Source organism: Mesoplodon bidens, assembly GCF_964165515.1.
Source record: "Mesoplodon bidens genome assembly, chromosome: 15".
In the NCBI taxonomy this organism is placed as follows: domain Eukaryota; kingdom Metazoa; phylum Chordata; class Mammalia; order Artiodactyla; family Ziphiidae; genus Mesoplodon; species Mesoplodon bidens.
The window spans coordinates 81,614,719-81,636,156 of NC_138171.1; the positions used below are offsets into that span (position 1 = coordinate 81,614,719).

Here is a 21,438-nt window from a genome sequence, read left to right on the forward strand (position 1 = left end):
GACTTCAACATATGAATTTTGGGGGACACACTTAGCCTGCAATAAGGCCCATGATGGAAATGCAATAGGAACCTCAGAGGAAAGAAACCAGCAATGTTTTTTTTTTCCAGCTGTTTTATATCTTTCTGTGGGTGAAACACATAGGACTTTTTTCCTTCCAGGGGTATTATTTGGAAGTCTGGTGTGGCAGCTTTATGGAATTACCATACATTTTGGTTGCAAATAATTTATATTTATAGTGTGTCATTTCATAGACTATAGCAAACAATGTTTATATGATTCAAGTCAGAAATCTCTTTGTTCTTTACATAAAAGGTTTGGATTTTTCAGTGTGTAGGATTTATCATGTGTAGTTTTCACTGAATGTAGAAAACACAACATAAAAACACAATTTCTGATCTTGAATATGGAAGTCTTTTTTTTTTATTGGAGTCTTAAGTCCTAACAGAATTTAGGAATGTTAATTTTCCTCGTAATAACAATGTCAGATTCACAGCTTTGAGATTATATCAAAGAATCCTGATGCTGGAAACTTGAAAGATGTCATGGTCAAACCCACATTCTCCCCAACTTGAGGGAAAGTCACATTTGTTTACTGTAGGTGTTCCTAACTAGAGGTGATTTTGCTCTTCAGAGAACATTTTCAGACATTTTTGTTTCTCACAACTGGAGGAAGGGAGTAGCTACTGGCAACTAGTGGGTAGATGCCAGGGATGGGGCTAAACATCCTATAATGCATAAGACAGCCTCACCCAGCAGAGAATTCTCCAACCACAGATGTTAATAGTGCAGAAGTGGAGAAACTGTGCTATTGTAACCGTCTGTCTCTTACCATTCAGGCCACCAAGGCAGACTTTGCCTTTGGATTGGGTTTATTTCTGCCTGTTAATGTCTTACCCAAACTTATCTGTCTAGCTGGATGTGGAACCTGTGCCCTCAGCCCGACCTCTGACTTCCTAGATTCATGACCCTCTCTTAGTCTAGACTTCCCTCTCCCCATTTACTCTGGACCCACAGATTTCTATGTTACCCCCGCCCCACTGCCTGGTTCTCCCAGCCCCAGCTCACTCCTGGTATCAGTCATCTACATCAGGAAATCCAATGTAATGGTCTCAGAAACTGTGATTAAGTGTTATGTAGGTTTTATACACCTAATGAATAAGTGTGGAGGTGAAGGCTAATATACAGAACAAGGAAGGACAAATTCACCAATTTTTCTCTCTATATACCTCAAGCAAGGCTTATTACGTCTCTGGCTAAAAGTTTTCACCTTTATCACTGACCCTTGGGTTAGTGACCATTTGTTGATGAAATTACCTTGTGAACTGACAAATATATTTGATATTAGAAATCTTCCATTCCATACCAGTATCCAAGCTCAACTGATTCATTCACAATGAAAACAGCTATGACTAAAAACTTTACCCATATTCTGTTTATTTTTTACCCTGAAAGCAATTAGATTTGCCCAGTTTTTTTTCCAGTTAGGAAATTTATATAGTTTATACACAATACACATTTTGACTTATGCAGAGTTAAATATAATTAAAATATATCTTTCAAATAGTAAGTAGCTGAGAAAACTGATAAAATAGGAAAATACTTCCAGGATGGAGATGTGTTCCTCCTAAACCTACCACTTGTCTCTAAGAGGAAGATTTGCTTTAGACAGATAATTTCATTTGTTTTTATGACTGTGACTCAAAAACTATTTGAGAAAATCTAATAGAAAAGAGGCTGAATTTTCCCCTGTTTTCTTGATAGACAGCAAAATAATGAGCCATTTGACCCACTAATATTTGGGGGGCATTTCTCAAGTACAGTATAAAATGATAACCTTTATAAAGTTGCAAAAATATGCAATGCCTTAAAAATGAGCTTGAGAAATGGTACATACATATAGAAACACATGTATGATAAGTGTTAAATTAGTAGATAAAATTAATACATATAGGAATAATAAATAAGTTTATAAATTATAAACTTTATTGGAGATGATTTTTGGCCTTAAATATGGATTTGCTTTGTTGGACATAACACAAAATAATTTGAATGAAAAATTCAAAGCATAAGCATAAGTCAAGTTTGAGAGTTCTGCCTTGGCAACCTCTTAAATATTTAAACAGATCACAATGGCTGGCTAAACTGCATAGGCTTTATTCAAATATTGATGGATATGTTATTAATTTATTTTGAGTATGCAGACATATTTTGTTTCATGCTTTTTTCCTACTTAGACATAAAATACCATAAAGAAAATCCCAAATATAGACTTTGATGAGAATTATCATATCCTTTGATGAGAATTGTCATATCTTTTAACACATTTTCTAAACAAAACAAATGAAGAATCTTCTCAATCAGATTCCAGTTATTTTGGCCTCCTTAAAGTCTTCCAAATATGAATTAACTTGTATTGACACAAATATATCTTTCATTAGTTTTCCTGGCCATGTGTTTCTGTCATTTATTTCTGTCTAAATTTTATACACTCTTGCAAGGTAACTCCATTGGATTTTTATATTACGATTTCTTTTTTAACCTCTGTCTTGTCTCACCAATGAAAAGGTAAATTTGGAGAGAACACAGACCATTTCTGATATTCTATTGTACTTCCATAATCTGAAAAATTTCAAAATATGTGCTGGATGTTTATTAAAGTAAGTAAAAAGCTACCATAACCTTAAGCTGAAAGGCTATTTAACCGAAGCCTCAAGTAAAAAGTCTTTTTTTTTTTGAGATATCATAAGTATTGTTACCAGATCTAGATGAGGGAACAGCACTTCTTTTCATATATTTTTCACCTTTAATCATGAGGATAGACTATTTCTCCAAGAATATTTTTCTAATATTATATCCTCTGGCCAACAGACACAATTTTTAAAAAATTTTTACCTGAATCTATTCTTCCAAAGCTAAAAAGAGAAAGGTATAGTCAGCCTTTCATATTCACAGGTTCCATATCTGTAGAGTCAACCAACCATGGATTGACATATTTTTTTAAAAAAATTTTTTTAGGAAGTCCCTAAAAGCAAAACTTGAATTCACTGTGTACTAAGCATTTACATAGCATTTACATTGTATTAGGTACTATCAGTAATCTAGGAATGATTTAAAGCATATGAGAGGACAAGCGTAGGTTATATGCAAATAATACACCATTTTGTACAAAGGACTTGAGCATCCCGGGGTTTTGGTATCTGCATAAGATACCTGGAACCAATCTCCTTCAGATACTGAGGGATGACTGTATTCACCCTACCCCTCCTTCATCCCCCTTCTCACTCACTTTATAAGTTTTCCTCATCCACCATCAGTATTACATGCTTCCTGTGTGCCCAAGGCTTTGATCATGGCTGCATTTAAAATACAGTTCTTATAAGATGCCCGAAGTGGCAAGTATTGTACAGAACAGCTGGAAGACAATATCAGCAAATAATCAAGTACAGCACTGAAATAATCATAATACCAGGATTTCTGAGGCAAATACACACAAGAATCAGGGTGGTTAAGCTAAGTTTCATGATGAATGTGGCACTGCATTGGGCTTTAAAGGATGAGCAGGAGCAGAGAAGTGATGCCAAATGTTGTGTAAGTGACACAGAGGAAGAAGGTCAGTTCAGATGGGAGAATCTGGGAAATAAGTAAGATGGTTACATTCGATGTGTGAATCCTTGACTCAGAAATGGTGACACTCATCACCATGTAATAAGCAGTTGGGCATAAGAGTAAGCCTTTTAATGGGTGAGTAACATGACAGATCCTGTATTTAAGAAGGATTAATTCATTCCTCACTAAGAGACTGGCCTTCCAATAATAACCCAATGGCATAGGTTCATCATCTGCTTTTCTTGGGATGGTAGTGAACAGAGGCTGAAGAAAGCTAAGTCAGTTGCCCAAAGTCACATAATTGGGTATTTCTGACCTCCAATCCTTTCTACTATGCAATGTTTCTTCCCATAGCAATCCCAAAAATGTGGACAATTGTTTGAAGCTCGACTTTCTGCTAAAAGAAGTCATACATTATCAATTTGTTGTAATAGTGCTGGAGTTTCTGACAAGCGAGTGTGCCTCCAGCCACAGGGCATATCCACATTTCCTTCCTCTTCTTACCTGCTCCCCAGTCATCAGTTTTCCAAGAGCATTAATGAAGCACAGGATGCCATGATCTGCTAAGGTTTTCTTCACTCTTGCTGTTTCAGCACAATGGTCAGAAGGCCAAGCTTGAAGGCACTGGTGACAGGGGTGGTGAAGATCTGAAAAACCTAACTAATGACTAGTGAAGAACCTAGTACATAGTCAAAACCATCTGTTTATTGGGGAAAACCCACTGGGCTTGTTATCACAAGAAACATTTTCTGTTCCTGTGACAACCACCTTAGAGCCGTGTGACTTTGTGCCTGTTGTTTAATCTTTCCATGCTTCAGTTTTGTCCTGTGCACACACAGTAATAGGATATTTCCAAATAGAATGAATAACAATGTAAATGAATATTCAGAGAGGTGTCTAGACCAAGGATCATACATTTTAAAATATGCGTGTTTATTTCTTATTATAATTTTAAAAGGAGGTATTTCAATGATTGTGACCTTCTTTTAAAATATATATATATAACCTCTTAAAAAATATATATATAACTTTTTATTACAATAGTAGTACAGATTTGTAGTAAAAAATAGAGAATCCAAAAGAAAAAATTACAAACCACCTTTTATCCTACAGTTCAGAGATGAATCACATTTTGTTGTTTATCCTTCAGATCTTTTTAAATGAAAAAGGAAAACAACCAGAAATGCAGTTTTATAACTGCAGTGTGTCACATACCACAAATTGTGAACATTTTTTCATGTCATTATATATTCTTCCATAACATAATCTTAAGAGACCCAATGTTTACCCCAAACCATACTGTTGAACTGTGAAATTATCATTGCAAATTATTCTCTACCTGTTGAATAACACTTATAGAAAAACATCTTTATAGGTAAACATTGGCACACATCAACATTTTTTTTAGAATACTTTTCTAGAAGGGGCATTACTTTTTCAAAATGCATACAAAATCAAGATGCTTCTGTCAAATCAGCCATTGTGTTGTGGCCCTATGGGTGAGTGTCATGTACTCAGGGGACATAATTCTCAGAGTCAAAAATATGAACAATGACACCTCATGTTGAACAACCTGAGTATCTTAGATCTTTCGGGCTAATATGACAGAAAACCGTAAGCAGGAGTCTCATAAACAACAGAAGTTTATCTCTCACAGTTCTGGAGGCTGGAATTGTGAGATCATGGTGTGAGCATGGTCAGGTTCTGGTGAGGATCCACCTATGAGTTGCAGGTGTCCGTTTTCTCATTGTATCCTCACATGGTGGAAAGACAGCTCTCTGAGGTCCCTGTTATAAGGGCACTAATCCCATTCATGAGAGCTCCACCATCATGAATGGGATTATCTCCCTAATTACCTCCCAAAGTCTTACCTCCTAATACCATCTCACTGGGGGTTGGGATTTCAACATATGAATTTGGGGAGAGCACAAACAGTCCATTGTACTGAGTTTACATTCTCATGAGCAGTGTGTAAGAGTTTACTTTTCCCCCAGTCTTCCCAATGGTGTATATTCTTATGTTATCAATTTTATACATGAAATAAGCTAATTAATGGGTAACAAAGTGCATTTCTGTTATTACTAGTATAGCTAATCCCCTTTTTCAGTTGTTTGTTACATCTCTAAATGTCTTATGTGAAATTGCTAATCATATCTTTTGCACATTTATATTGACTATTTCATATTCATCTTATTGATTCGTAAGAACTATTTGTATATCAAAACTATTAATCTTTTCAAATGTGTGTTGCAAATAGTTCCCCAGATTGTCATTTGTCTTCGTGATGTTAGATATTATTCTTTTATAACCAAAACCAAGAGGAAAGGTAGAAGTAAAGACAAAAGAAAGATGAAAGAAAATGTAAAATAAAAGGGGGAGGAGAATAGAAAGAAGGGAAGAGGAGGAGATGAAAGGAAGAAAGAATGAAGGTTAAAAAAAAGAAAGCAAAGAAGAAACCTTTTTATACAAGAGAATGAAGTTGAAAACTAAAAACTCACAAAAGTCCTTGATTTTAATCCTATGTACTTGATCCCATAGGACATCATTATTTCTAAATGGAAATGTTCTTAGTTCTTCTCCTCAGATATTTTTTTTGCAAAACAATCTGCTTCCTGATTTACTGGATGTGGTAGGAGGAGAGATGCCTTAACCACCCCTCACCCCGCAAAGGTGCCTTCATCCCCAGAATTTGTGAATATGTTAGGTTACATTGCAAAGGGGGAAATAAGATTGCAGATGGAATTAAAGCTGCTGATTAGCTGATATTAAAATAGGGATGTTATCCTGGATTATCTGAGTGAGCCAATATAATCACAAGCATCTGTAAAAAACTGGGAGAGGGAAGCAGAAAGCAGAGAGCCAGAGGGAGACATGACTGGAAGCCTGTTCAGAGAGAGGCAGCGTTGCTGGCTTTGGCTGTGGAAAAGGGCGCCACAGCTAAAAGGAATGTGGGTGGCCTCTAGCATCTAGAAAGCTGAAGAAACAGATTCTCCCCCAGAGCCTCCAGAAAGGAATGCAGCCCTGCTGATGTCTCGATTTAGCCCAGTTAGATCCACATCAGATTTCTGACCCACAGAACTGTAGCATAAGAAATTCGTGTTGTTTTAAGGCACTAAGTGTGTAGAAACTTTTTATAGCAGCACCAGTAAACTAATCCATCAGTTGTCTTTGAATAAGGAAAAAAAACACAAGCAAAGCTGTTGACCCAGTCTGAATTTTACTTTTTTTTTTAAATGGCATACTCAGTGTATAGAAAAATCTACAGAATGAAAGAATTCAAATTTTTCTTTAATTATGCATATTTACGGGGACTTGGCACTTTTGTGCTCATTTGTACACTTTTAATGTCTGGATTGCATCGATGGTTAGAATTATACAAGACATGCTTTCTGTAATGTGACATAAATGAGTTGATTGCCTTCTTAGGAAATGGGTGCTAACTATTTCCACTTGATGGGCCTCAAAAGCTACAAACACATTTTGCCTTCAATGAAAATCCAGTGAAGTGTTGCTGTAACCAAGCAGCCTGAATGCAGGAACAAGCAGCAGGCATAGACAGAAAGCAATCTGTCTCTTCAAACGGGGGGAATGTGCAGTGTGTGTAGCAAATGCTGATAAACAGCAGAACAAACAAAGACCTGGAAACACAAGCCTTGACTAAGCAGAGTTTGATCTCATTAGGAAGTTCTGATAAAAGATAAGACAAGGAACTTCCCTGGTGGCTCCAGTGATTAAGGATCTGCCTGCCAATGCAGGGGACATGGGTTTGATCCCTGGTCTGGGAGGATCCCACATGCTGCAGAGCCACTAAGTTTATGCACCACAACTACTGAGCCTGCACTCTAGAGCCCGGGAGTCACAACTACTGAAGCCCATGTGCCCAGAGCCCATGCTCTGCAACAAGAGAAGCCACCACAATGAGAAGACTGTGCACCACAGCAAAGAGGAGCCCCTGCTCGCCACAACTAGAGAAAGCCCGCACGCAATGACAAAGACCCAATGCAGCCAAAAAACTTAATTAATTAATTTTTAAAAAGATAAGACAAAATGCTGCTGGGAGAAGGGGGGATGCTATAGGCATCTTTACAAAGCCCCCTACAAGGTGCTTTTGAAAGACACTTGGAACATCCTGGGTAGACTGGTTTCTGTTCTGTAGTTGAAAACATTGAGGCAAATGCAGGAAAAAGTAATAACTTTCGAGGAATAGTGTATGAATGAAATAATTCATAATAAGTCACACACAGAAGTAAGAATAAAGATAAACAATAGAGTTTTTTTTTTGATGTTGAGACTTCTTTCAATTTATTTTTATTTTTGGCTGTGTTGGGTCTTTGTTTCTGTGCAAGGGCTTTCTCTAGTTGTGGCAAGTGGGGGCCACTCTTCATCGCGGTGCGCGGGCCTCTCACTATCGTGGCCTCTCCCGTTGCGGAGCACAGGCTCCAGACGCGCAGGCTCAGTAGTTGTGGCTCACGGGCCTAGTTGTTCCACGGCATGTGGGATCTTCCCAGACCAGGGCTCAAACCCGTGTCCCCTGCATTAGCAGGCAGATTCTCAACCACTGCGCCACCAGGGAAGCCCTAGAGTTTTCTTAAATTTATTTTATTGAAGTGTAGTTGATTTACAATGTTGTGTTAATTTCTGCTGTACAGCAAAGTGATTCAGTTATATATATATATATATATATATATATATATATTCCTTTTCATATTTTTTTCCATTATATTTTATTATAGGATGTTGAGTACAGTTCCCTGTGCTATACAGTAGGACCTTGTTGTTTATCCATCCTGTGTATACTAGTTTGCATCTGCTAATCCCAAATTCCCAATCCATCCCTCCCCAACACCCCTCCCTTTTGGCAACCACAAGTCTGTTCTCTATGCCTGTGAGTCTGTTTCTGTTTCATAGATAAGTTCATTTGTGTCATATGTCAGAATCCACATATAACTGATATCATATGGTAATTGTCCTTCTCTGTCTGGCTTACTTCACTTAGTATGATAATCTCCAAAACCATCCATGTTGCTACAAATGGTATTATTTTCATTCTTTTTTATGGCTGAGTAGTATTCCATTGTCTATATGTACCACATCTTCTTTATCCAGTCATCTATTGATGGACATTCAGGTTGTTTCCATGTCTTGGCTATTGTTAATAGTGCTGCTGTGATCATTGAGATGCATGTATCTTTTCAAATTATAATTTTGTCTGGATATATGCCCAGGAGTGGGATCTCAGCATGGGTCTTTGAAAAGTTGTCTGTCTCCTTCCCTTGCTATTCACTCTGTAGTCCACAGCAATCACGCAATTCTCTCTGCCCTGCTACCGCCACTGTCCTTGTGGAGGTTATCAGAACCCCTTCAATGGGTGGAGTTTGGTTATTGAAACCAGTGCATATTTGATCACATGACTCCACATGACCTTTTGCAACCTTTATCTTACTCGCCTGGGCAGCCTTTATCCTGTTGACCATTCTGTCCTCCAGTTCTCTTCCTGCCAGCCCTCTCTGGTATCCTCACTGCACAGGGCCATCTCCAGCCAGGAGTCCCTCATCATCTCCCCCTCAACACATCTAAAACTAAATCCAAAGTCTCCCCCTGACCCCATCTTCCCTCTCCTGAACCCCATATCTCAGTAATTGGTACCATCATGTACCTAGTTGGCCAAGCCAGGAACAGCAGAGCCATGCAGTTTTCTAAGCAATGCCTTTTATTTATTCATTTATTTATAAAGTAATGAGATTTGAGTGTTCCTCTAGACCAAGGACCAGCTTGGGGTGGGGCGGGGGTGGGGGGATAAAAAACAATTTTGGCTTTTTTAAAAACTTTCTCCTGACCCTCTCAATGACGTTGCATAAAGTGGAGTTAGCAATTTGTTAGGTCCAGAGGGTCCTAGTTTTCAACCCCATGGCAAGATGCTCACTCTGAGGAATTCCTCTTTATCAGTCATTCTTTGCTTGGAATTTCTGCTTTGTCAAGTTTCTCAAGAAGCCATGAGGATACCCATATCTTCCTTACTTCATGGAAATCCTAAAAAGCTTGGAGCACTTTATTTTTGCTAATATTTCTTTTCTCTGCAAATACAAATTGCTCCTAGAAGCCCTGGATAATGAGTTATTTAAAAGATAAGGGATGCAGAAGCAGCCTGTGGTTTGAAAATCAAGCATTAAGAGAGAGGACTTGGATGCACATGAAATAAAAGCCAGAAGAAGATCATCTCAATTGTTCTGCTTGACAGACTTGCCCATATGTGTGGGTGTCCCTGAAATTTTGAGGAGGATATTGTATGATCTATTTCAAGTACCTGTCGGGTTTTTGTCCCCCCCTTGGGAGTGGAGAGGCTGCCTTAATAGCCCATGAAGGTAACTTTTTCCTTTGTAACACACTGCTTTTTCCATGCAACCCACAGGCCTCTTTAAAGCTAGAGCTAGTGTCCATCCATGTACATGTCCCTCAGCCAATCTAAGGGTCCTGGCCGTGGACCATGATAACCATGCCCTCCAGCTACATGCTAGCTGGGTGATTTCAAGCACGTATATCTTATAAAGAGAATAACTGTTTCTTACTCTCAACAACCATGTGGTGTGGGCATCCCTTCCCAGCATCAGTATTGGTTAGACATCCAAGTTATCTCAGCTTGGATATAAAATGAGACAGCTACTGTTTTTGAATGATTCTCCTCTCCAGCGCACAAATAGTACTTTTTAAGATCAGCTTACATGAGCATCACCTGCAGGGCTGATTAAAACAGAGTGCTTGATCCCTCCCCCAGAATTTCTGATTCAATAGATCTTTAGTGGGACCCAAGAATTTGCATTTCTAACAGGTTATCAGATGATAATGATACTGCTGGTCCAGAGACCACACTTTAGCCTGAAGTTCTGTGGGGTTTTGTAGTCTGTTTGTTTTTTATTCTTTTTACTTCCCCCAAAGACTGCATTAATGATGGGAACTCTAGGCAAGTACAGGAGTAAGGCATGTCCCAAGCCATTGCAAAACACATGGTATACTTTGTTTTTCAAAGAAGTGTGGGACTGTTTGTTACTGAGAAATGAGCTGCTTCTCTGAAGACAGATATCTTTAAGACAACAACCTTTCATAGTAACTCCATCTCCCATAAAAGATGAAGTAGACTGACGTTTAAGTAGGTTACATGCTTCCTTATGAAGGAGTTTCTGAAGTGCATAAAGCTAGGTGTTACTGAAAACTGGTTATTCATGGGAAACTAGTTGTCTTTCAAATTTGTTTTTGACCAAAATAAGAACTTTAGTCATATTTGTACTTTTATGCATAATTCAATAGGATAATCTGACAGAGAATGATGTACTGAATAAAAATTGTATCCATTCTGAAACTGACATCAAAGAGCCCCCTTAATATGAAATGAAGCCTTAGTCTCTGGGTGGTCTCTGCTGAGGAAGGCAAGGGGATTTTCTGGAATTGGCATTTCTGAACACACAGAGCAATAACAGCTGATGGATTGCTCTCTATTTTGAAATGGTATCACTCTGGCTGAGAACCTTTTTTTTTTTTTTTAATTTATTTTTGGCTGCGTTGGGTCTTCGTTGCTGCACGCGGGCTTTCTCTAGTTGCAGGGAGCAGGGGCTTCTCTTCGTTGCAGTGAGTGGGCTTCTCATTGTGGTGGCTTCTCTTGTTGTGGAGCACGGGCTCTAGGCATGCGGGCTCTAGTAGTTGTGGTTCGCAGGCTCAGTAGTTGTGGCTCGCAGGCTCTAGAGCTCCGGCTAAGTAGTTGGGATGCATGGGCTTAGTTGCTCCTGCGCATGTGGGATCTTCCTGCACCAGGGCTCGAACCCGTGTCCCCTGCATTGGCAGGCAGATTCTTAACCACTGCGCCACCAGGGAAGTCCCTGGCTGAGAGCCTTTTATTTTTGTCCTCTAATGAAGAAGTATGATGTTTGAAGAACTGTTAAAAAGGGCAGATCTCTGCCCATGCTCCATCCATCTCTTAACTGCTTCCCAATTTTGAGTGACATGACTCCCCATTTCCATAGGCTATCATCTTCTTTTATACATTGTCTTTTGGTTCCTGCTTTTGTTCAAAAAAAATTCTTGCTAGAAATGTGTTGCATAACTATGGCTCAGGTGAGCACATTATATAGAATAACGTTGAACTAAAGTGGATTTCATTCATAAGTAATGGCACTTTAGGTACTTTGTGGGCCAAAGTACTCTTGCTTGATTTTAACACAAATACCAAAATATTAAGGCATTTATTTTTAGTAAATTTCTCTCATGAAAACATGTTCTCACTCAAAAGATGGTATGTCATTCCTCTGCCTAAAGTTGCTTAGTTCTCAGGATGAATTTAAAATGCTTTAACCTGATATACTAATCAAGATTCTTCATAGGAACAGAACCAATGATATGTGTAGGGAAAGAGATATAAGGAATTGGCTCCCACAGTTATGGAGGCTGACATGTCCCCAGATCTGCAGTTGACAGGTGGAAACCCAGGAGAGCTGATGGTCTCGTTCCAGTAGGAGTTTGAAGGCGTAAGAACCAGGAGGGCCAAGGATGTAGTTTCAGTCCAAATGCCAACAGTCTTGAGACCCAGAAAGAGCCCATGTTCCACTTTGAGTTCAAAGGCACAAAACATTCAGTGTCCCAGCACAAAGGTAGTCTGGCAGAAGGAGTCCCCTCTTACTTGTGGGAGGGTCAGCCTTAACAGATTGGATGAGGTACATCCATATTAGGGAGAACAACCTGCTTTACTCAGTCTATGGATTCAAATGTTAATTTCATCCAGAAACATCCTCCCAGACACTCCCAGAATAGTGTTTGGCAAATGTCTGGGCACTCCATGGTCCAGTCATGTTGATACATAAAAATTAACCGTCATATTCAGCATGGAGCATGGAAGATCCTTTAATAGCTAGAACAGATCACTTTAACCATAGTTCCTCCTGTAACTCTTCCCTTCAGCCATTCAGAGCTAGTTTTATTTCCGTAAAAGCATCTTGGCTATTCATATCCAGGTGTTTTTAGCTGCTTTTCCCTCTGCTTGAGTGCGATTACCCTTGTTGCGATTACCTTTGTCTTAGTTTGAATACCCATACCCCACCCCGGAAGCAGACTTGAAACACAAATTCAAGTGGAAATCATTTATTTGAGAGAAAATATCAGGAAACACCATCAGGGGAGTGGAGAAGCAAGGCAAGGAAGGGAAGGAAGGCAATAATGTTAAGTTTTAAGCCCATTACCACTAGACCACTGGGACTCAATCCTATGGTTGGGATTGGGGAGATTCTAGGAGACAGTGTAGAACATGCCACGTGAGAAGTAAGGGAGCTGGAGGCCTTATATGCAAATCCTGTCAGTCATTTTGTGAAAGGCTGCCCTGGGCAGGGGATGGTAATTCCATGACACAGCAATTCAGAGAAAGCCCTCAGGCAAAGATACCCAGGGGCTGGTGGCTGGAGGTCAGGCTGGCAAAGCACTGGAGCGTGAAGGAGCAAGGGGTATAGGCAGGGCACCCACACCTACTGGGCACCTAGTGCACTTTCACTTCCCCCTAGCTAACCCCAGCTCACCCTTTGGACTCCGCTTAAGCCTCACTTCTTCTGGAAACCATCCATAGACCTCTCTGGCTTAGCTGCCTCTTGTCTGTTTCCCAATAGAACGTCTGCTCACCTGCATCAGGGAATCTGTTACTTCTTCTTCCGATTGTTGTCTTACTTTTCTATGCCACCCACTTCTTTGTGAACTATTTGAGGGAAGGGACTGTCACCTTGTATCTCCAGGGCTTTGCATAGTTCTGGCCCATGGTGTTAGGTAGTAAAAGTAGTAATCATAATGACATGATAACAGTAACAGCCAGTATTTATTGATTGTTCCTCCTGTGCAAGCACTTTACATGTCTTACCAGCTCTAGAAGAATGGTAATTTTATTAACCCTATTTTCCAGATGAAGAAGCTGAGGAGTAGGTTTACATAATTTGCCCAAGTTTGCCCAGCTATACATAGTTTGGCCTGGAAGTGAACCCAAGCAGTCTGAATATAGGTCCTGGATTTATTCTTAACTTCTGTATGAATAAATGAGTGAGTGAGTGAGTGAATGAATGAATGAATAATAACACCAAGTCTGATCCTTCAGCACCTTGGGAACATTCTGGGGATGATGCTATCAGTACAGTCTATAAAGTTCAAATATCAACTCTGATGTCACATTTCTGAGAACCCTTCCCAGTAGCCTTGACTGGAAGCATCTGTCCCTCCTCTGGTACCTTTTGTAATGGCACTGACTATTCCCTACCACATGTTCAAATTTCTCTGTGTGTCTTAGTTTCCTTACTATTGATAAGTTTCTAGATAAGTTTCTACTTAAGTGTCTGATTCATCTTTGTATTTTCTGTTTCCCCAAACACCAAGCCTTGCACCTACTAAGCTACCAATGAGTGTTTGTTAGAAGGACAAATGGACACCTGGGGGACAATCAGAGAGATGTTTGACGTTTCCTTTATTTTCCCCTAGAAACTGTACAGACTCTTTTCCATCCCACTCTGAGATTCCAGAGAGTCTGTTGTCATGGAGATGGTTCTAGATATTTTAGTCGGTTCTGGAAAATAAAATTCTGTTTAAATATATTAAGTTCAGAAAAGAATCTGTGAAGAGTTTACTTTGTAGCATTTAGATAATCATTTGGTTAGAAATCACATTTCTAAGAAATAGCTATTCTTCCTCTTAAAATTATATTCATAGAAAGAATGAAAGAAAGAAATTATGCAGAAAATCACTAATGTTTCTAACAGTCTGAATGGAAGAAAATTTACTTCTTTAAAATTTAACTGTGACCATCAAGAATTACCCTTGTAACACCTCAAATTAAAGGCATTTTCCATTCCTACTAGTATATTGCTAATCGTCATTAATAATTAATACTTAGAAGAGTACCATATTGAATAAATTTGGCTAGGAAGTTGCAAATCTTTACTGAGTCCTTATTGTTTACAGACTATCTTCTAGATACATGCTGTCCTAATATGTAAGAGATACTTAGAAATATAAACATAAGAATTCTCCAATTTGACTAATAAAATATCAGAGAAAAGTAAAAAACAAAGCAAAACAAAAAAAGTCCGAAATTTAATTCAGCAGAAATTTCTTTATTGATTCTACTGTGTAATCAATTGCATTAGGTGCCAGGGAATACAAAGGAACATAAGACATAAGCTTTATCTTTGAAGAATTTATGACCTAGAAATGGGTCTATGGAAGACAGGTAGGTTAACAAGTAACAAGACTGTGGGATTTGATGGTAATAATAACTATTATTTAGTACTTAATGATGTTTCAGTAGCTATCCTAGTACTTTATGTGGTATTATCTAATTTAATCCTTATAGCACCTCTCTGTGGGAGGCACTGTTATTATTCCCACTTTACAGCTGATGAACCTGAAACTCAGGAATATTAGGTAATTTCTCCAAGATCAGATACCTAGTAAATGAGTGGTTATAGGGTCCAGTATGCACATCTAAGCCTAAAGGTCCTTAAAGTCCATACTCAGAAGGCAGTAAAAGTAAGGTATCAAAGGGGACACTATTCAGATGTTATGGTGCCTCAGCCTGGCCTGGAAGGATGAGTGTGAGTAGAGGTGGAGAAAAGCATTTCTTCCAGGACTGAGGCAAGTATGGGAAGCTAAAGAAAACCTTAAAAAATTGAGGAGAAGGTCAAGTGTTGTCATGTGTGTAGGTGGCAGCATGAGTGGAACAGGGGTGGTGAAACTGAGAAAGGTGTTTGGAACCAGATCTTGTTGGCCTTGAGTGTTACCCCAAAGAGTCTAGACTTTTCTCATTAGACAGAGAAGAATCACTGAATGGTTGTGAACAAGATCAGAATTGTATTTCAAGATTGATTTGGCAGCTATGTGTAAAAGGAATTGGTGTCAGAAGTGGGAAGAAGAAAAGGGCAGTTGGGAAACCACAAAACAGGGAAGGTGAATGGCATTGAGAGCTGGAATTTGGGTTATAATAATGTGAGCAGAGAAGAAGAAACATGGAAATAGGACAGGATTTGGCACCTCCTAGATGTGAGGAACACTTAAGGAGAAGAGATGATAACACATATTAGTTCAGAAAAGCAAATATGTCATTCAGCAGGCAGAGGAAGCACACATCTGTGTCCAGTTAAAGGAACCTACAATGGGAGATGAGATGAGGGGAGTTAAATGGGGATGGAGCAACTGGTGGGAGCACGTGAAAGCACATGGTTAAAGGTGTGGATTTGCGTGTGTAGCAAACAAGCACTTTTTCTGGTGCAATGCAGGGGTTGGACATTCTGTCAGCTTAAAACCAAATAGTGATGCCTGCATTTTCTCAGAAACTTGAGGTGAGCATGCATACCTTTAATAAATGCAGAAAATGTGGCATTTAAAATCTGTGATTTTAATATTTTTAGGAATTAAAATGACCGAAGTGACCATATATAAGTTTGATAATTAAAACAAATTATTTCATATATAGTTTATTATAAACATGTAATAATTTTTAAAGGAAATGTAAACCCTAGGTGTTAAATTGTGCTCTAATGTGTACACTTTCTTCTTAATTTAGCATGATAATATAAGACAGTAGAAAGGCATAATTTAACTCTCTCTTTTCTACTGTTTTCTTCAATTTTTTATTAGTCAAATTGGAGAATTCTGGTGTTTCTAGCTTTCATATGAGTTTTTCTTTGTTTTATTTTTTAATAGATGATAATAATGAAGAAGAAGACATTGACATGAAAGAAGATTCAGGTATTAAATTTATAATTTTATTCTTAGAGGATAGGCAAGGATCATTTTGTTGTTTATGTACACCTCATATTTTCCCAAGAAAGACAAAATAAGGTTAATAAAATAGAAATGTACACTCAAGGTTATAAAATAAGGAAATGTTATTATAAAATAACAGCTAATGCAGTTATGGTATTTAAACATTAAACTTGAATTTGAGCTTCCTGATAGCTAAGGTAAAAATGGAACATGATGTTGTAGTTAATAGAGGTGTGTAACAAATCACCCCCAAAACTTAGTGTCTAAAACACCCACTTATATGCTGAAATATTCTGTGGGTCAGGAATTCAGACCAAACACAGCAGGAGTGATTTGATAATACTACTCCACAAAATCTGAGGCCTCAACAGGAAGACTTAGCAGCTGGGGGTTAGAATCATCTGAAGATTTGTTCACTCATATGTCTGGCTGGTGATTGACAGGGCTGTTAGCTGAGACCTAAATTGGGGCAGTTTTCTGAAGCACCTGTGCATGACCTCCTTCTGTGACCTGGGCTTCCTCCCAGCGGCCAGCTTCCTTTTGTTTTTTCTAGAGAGAGTGAGCAAGCCAGACGCATATCCCTTTTAAGACTCATCCTCAAGGATCCCATATAATTACTTCCACCAAACTCTTTTCTTTGGAGTGGTTATTCACAAGCCCACCCAGGCTCAGAGGAGGAGAGAATAGACTCAGTTTCCTGATGGGGAGCAGTGAGGTTCTACACAGCAGGAAGGACCTGAAAAATGGCTGAGGCCATCTTTGGAAAATGCGTTCTCTACATATGATGTATTGCTCTCATTATCAGAAAGTGAGATACATGCCTACTCCTCAAAAACAACCAGTGTTTGGTGAGAGAAATCTAGTGGTTAACAGCATTGGCTCTGGCCTGAGATCAATATGAACTTGATAGTGAATGCATGAAGCAATAGGACTGGATTCAATCCTAGCTCTTCCACTGAATGACTTTGAATTAGAGTTTTCTGTATAAGCCTCAGTTTACACTTCTGGGGGTCAATAACTCCTACCGTACATTCTTGTTTGGGGGACTAAATGAGATATCATACCTTGGACCATAGCAAATGCTCAGTGGATGATTGCTTTTTTCACTCAGTATATCAGACAGATATTAGAAGGCATAGGGCTTAAGTCTCTGGGATGAGAGCCCCATGTTTCTCATTTCAGCAATCACACTGCTCTAGACATGAAATGGAGCCAGTTTTCAAAACTGAAATAGATATCTTAGAGACCCTAATTTTGTGTGACCTCCTGTTGCTGCCAGAACTCCTTACAAATCACGGACAACCTGGGTCTGAGCAACTCCACGAACTCTTTAAACCGTGAGGCAGACAGTCTCGTTGGGCAAGGTTTGGTTAAGATCGTCCTTTTCCTTGTGAAGTTACATCTCTCCCTCACCTGACCTCCCACTGTCTTCATGAAGGAATAACATCAGTTCCTTTCCTTCATAACAGTTCACTGGAACAGTGACTGTAGCTTCTATCCACTCTTGTTCCTGTGGTCTCCCCAGGACCATGGACTCAGAGGGCATGAGAAGCAGACGGAGGATCTCAAAGTCAGGAGCAGGAATGGAAGAGGTAGAATAGGGACTATACAGCAGCTCTGGGTTCCCTACCTGTATCCCCTGGGCTCTCACTGTTGTTGTATAATACCAACAGCTTTCTAAGGAAAGTTCTTGTGACTTTCAGCTGAGTGCTTGTCTCTGTTCATGAAAGAAAACTCAAAGTACCAGGGAGTTAATTTCTCTGGAGCAGACCTCAGCCAAGGTTGGCCGACAGTTGATTGATCCAACCAGCCTCTAGCAGGACACATCTGAGGCATGTCCTAGACCAGTGCTGCCCAGTAGAAATACAACAGCAGCCTCAAATGTGAGCCTGATATATAATTTCATATTTTCTAGTAGTCACATTGAAAAGGGTAAAAAGAAAACAAGTGAAATTAACTTAATATTTCATGTAATATAATATATCAAAAATATTATCGTTTCAACATATAAGCAATATAAAAATTATATTAGTCAGATATTTTACATTCTTTATTTTTCCATACTAAGTTTTTGAAATTTGTATGTATTTCACACTCACATTCCAAATCAGACTATTCACATTTCAAGTATCATTGGCAAAATGTAGTATTGGACAGTGGGATTCTATACCATCGCCCAGAGGCTCCCAGCAGTATTGAGCCCTGATTGTCCACAACAGGACTTTCTCATTAACACACTAACTGGTTGTCCTCCCTTTCCAGTCTTACTTCCCTACTCCCCCTCTGGCGCTTCCTGAGGTAATCTCTCAAATTAAGTACTTTCACTCAAACCTTTCTCTCAGTGTCTTCTTCTGAGAAAATTCAACATAAGACAAGGGCTCTGCTTGCCTTTTGTAAGACATAAAGCCCAAGGCAAAGTTTCAATTAAAATATCAATTCCTGTACTTAGGTAGGATATCTTATTATTTAAAAGAACCATAGGTTGAAAAAAGACTTTAAGCAGTCACCCTATCTTAGATTCCATGAATTTAATATTAATGCTTTCATTTCATGTGTATGAATGTAGCCTGCTCATGTGAGGTATCACTGGAATATCCTTCAGTCATGGGGAGCACTGCCCTTTCAGCCAGACAGTTTAAGGAGCTTATCTTGCTAAGGATCATTTGCCTAAAGTGACATAAGTACACATTTCTAGGCAAAGGGAGTTGACTTCTTAATGAGATGCAGCTAGCTATCCGAACCGCTGAGTGAGTTCAAGGAAATCATTATTAATGCTAATGCAGAGCCCACAAGGTTGGAGTCAGCATTTGAGGTTTGGAGGCCTTACGTGGGTCATTATTTCTGATTTTAGTCCCACCACGTGTCCTGGGGGTTTTGTCTCCAGCAGCTGGATTCAGCTGTTCATGTCACACTGAATGGCCCAAGGATGCTAAGTCACTCAGGCAGAATGGGCTTGGGAAGCTGTTCTCCATTCCCAACATCTGAGCGCTGAAATCATGGGGGACTGTGCGCAAAATGGGTCCATGGAGGCCCAGCTGGCCTTGCTGAATATTGGCGAGCAGGCTGGCTTCCGTTCAGTCTCACGCTCAGGTGTGCTGGTCTCTGAGAAGGGTGTGATTGAGCCTCCGAAGAGGCTGGCCTTCCCTCTGCCCTGCATCACCTCTTCTTCTCATACAAGTAGAAATGCTGGAAGAATTTGTAAGAATACAGTTGACGCTAGTGAAGGGCTGCTTGGGTGAGAATCAACCAGCCAGCAAATGCTAATGAACGATAGTGGGTAATAATTTGGATATCAAGAACCAGTGAGGTGCTGGGAAATGTACCTTCTGGGTGGGGGGGGGAGCCCCAATTTGAAGAGTTTTCAGAGTTCTTGGGTATAAATATGCCTACCATGGTATTGTTCGAGCTGCCAAACATGAGTCCAATGAATGTAGGTCTGGAGGAGAGAGAGATCCAACCAGCTGGGGCAGTCTGGCTCAGATCAGCCCCAGCACACTTCTGCCGAGCCAGGTTTTGAGTGTGTACCTTGTGCCAGTCACTCAACATACATGAACTCACTTAAGATATGCACCAGCTCTAAGAGAAGGGGACTGTTATTATCCAAGGCTTAGGGGGAATTAGTTCCTTGGTTATATAGTAGAGACAGAATCCCAGTATCTAGGTCTAACCCGAAAGCTCACATTCTTAACGCTTGTGCTCCTGTCTCTAGACTCTAGTAGTAAAAGGAGAAGCAAAAGCATATCAAATGGTATCAGATAAGGTCATCCTAAGGAGAGGCTCTGCCCCCAAGGGAGGTGGTAGAAGCCGACTGACTTAAATGCCTAGGATCCTTTTTAAGTCCTTTAATTACTTAAGCCGAGCATAGTAAATGTTTCCCTATGTCCTTTCATTTCCAAGACCATGCACTCTTGAAAGGGACCGCAACCTGAGCCCCAAGGACAGAAAATCAGCAGCCACCTATGGCAGGTCAGCCACCTAAGAGCCCGGAGCACAGTTGAGCTCCTCAGGGAGCAAAGACATGCTCATAGCAACACCCCAGCGTTCCAGCCTCTGCCAGAAATAGAGGCAACAGAGACAGTATGATACAGTGTCAAGGAGAAGCATGGGGTGCTATTGAGGAATGTTCCTCTAGCCTCCCCCAAGCCAAGAGGGAGAGTAGAAACATGGGCACAGAGGCCATATGTAGCAGTGACTTTCATTTAAGTGTCTCCATAGGTGTTATGAAATGATACTATACTATGTCATAGGCGACTGCTCGTAATTAACATGTATCCGTGCCCACCGACCACCCCAGGAGTGCCCTACGACTTCTTCAGAAATCAGGCACTAGTACTTTTGGGGTATGTAAATAGCTCGAAATGTGGGCAAATAGATGTCTTTTTAAACCTCACCCATTCCCCAAGAATTCCCGTTCAAGTGGGAAATCAAGAATGCAGAATTTAATTCTCAAAAACTCACTTTCAGGAAATGCTGGCTTGGAGTTGAACTCCCAGCAATGGAAACTCTCCTCTTGGTCCCAGTTGTAGATGATGCATTTCAGGGCATGGGAGAGTTAGAGTCTCCTCCCAGAGATATTGCAAGTGTTACTCTGCTCATTTTATGGATCCCTTTGAACCCAGCATCTGTGCTCAGTGAGCTGTTCCAAGCATCTCATTTCTGTTTTTGCTGAACCCATTCCGAAGGGTCAATATCCATCTCGCACCTGGTGACAGAAAGCTGAGGGAGTTGCTAATGTAGTCGCTGGCAACATTTTTCACCCTGGTCGTGGTAATGACCTGGGATGTGACTGCCTTGCAACCACAGAAAGCCTAACGCTAGTGCCCAAAAACCTTTGTAGTCCATAATGCCAGAGTTTTTAATAGCACATCTATCAAATGCATTTGTTTTGTTCTGTTCTTTTTATAATAAATGGGAAAAGAAAAATGAGTCGCCATAACTCTGTAGTGTAGTTATAGAATCCTGGAGTAGGTAACAGCTGCTAAAAGGGTGAGAATTACGCACAAGCCCCATTACATCTTGGCCTTAAAGAAAGGCCTGGGTGAAGGGGATATAAAA

The 21,438-nt window shown here is 39.8% G+C and overlaps 1 protein-coding gene across 1 annotated transcript in view; it reads left to right on the forward strand.

Annotated features, from left to right (window-relative positions):
• The window catches only part of MACROD2 (mono-ADP ribosylhydrolase 2), a 1,988,024-nt gene that overhangs the window by 1,800,571 nt on the left and 166,015 nt on the right, over window positions 1-21,438 (forward strand). The window contains exon 10 of the mRNA XM_081256147.1: window positions 16,321-16,365. Coding sequence (XP_081112273.1) covers window positions 16,321-16,365 — 45 coding nt within the window. The remainder of the gene's footprint in view (window positions 1-16,320; window positions 16,366-21,438) is intronic.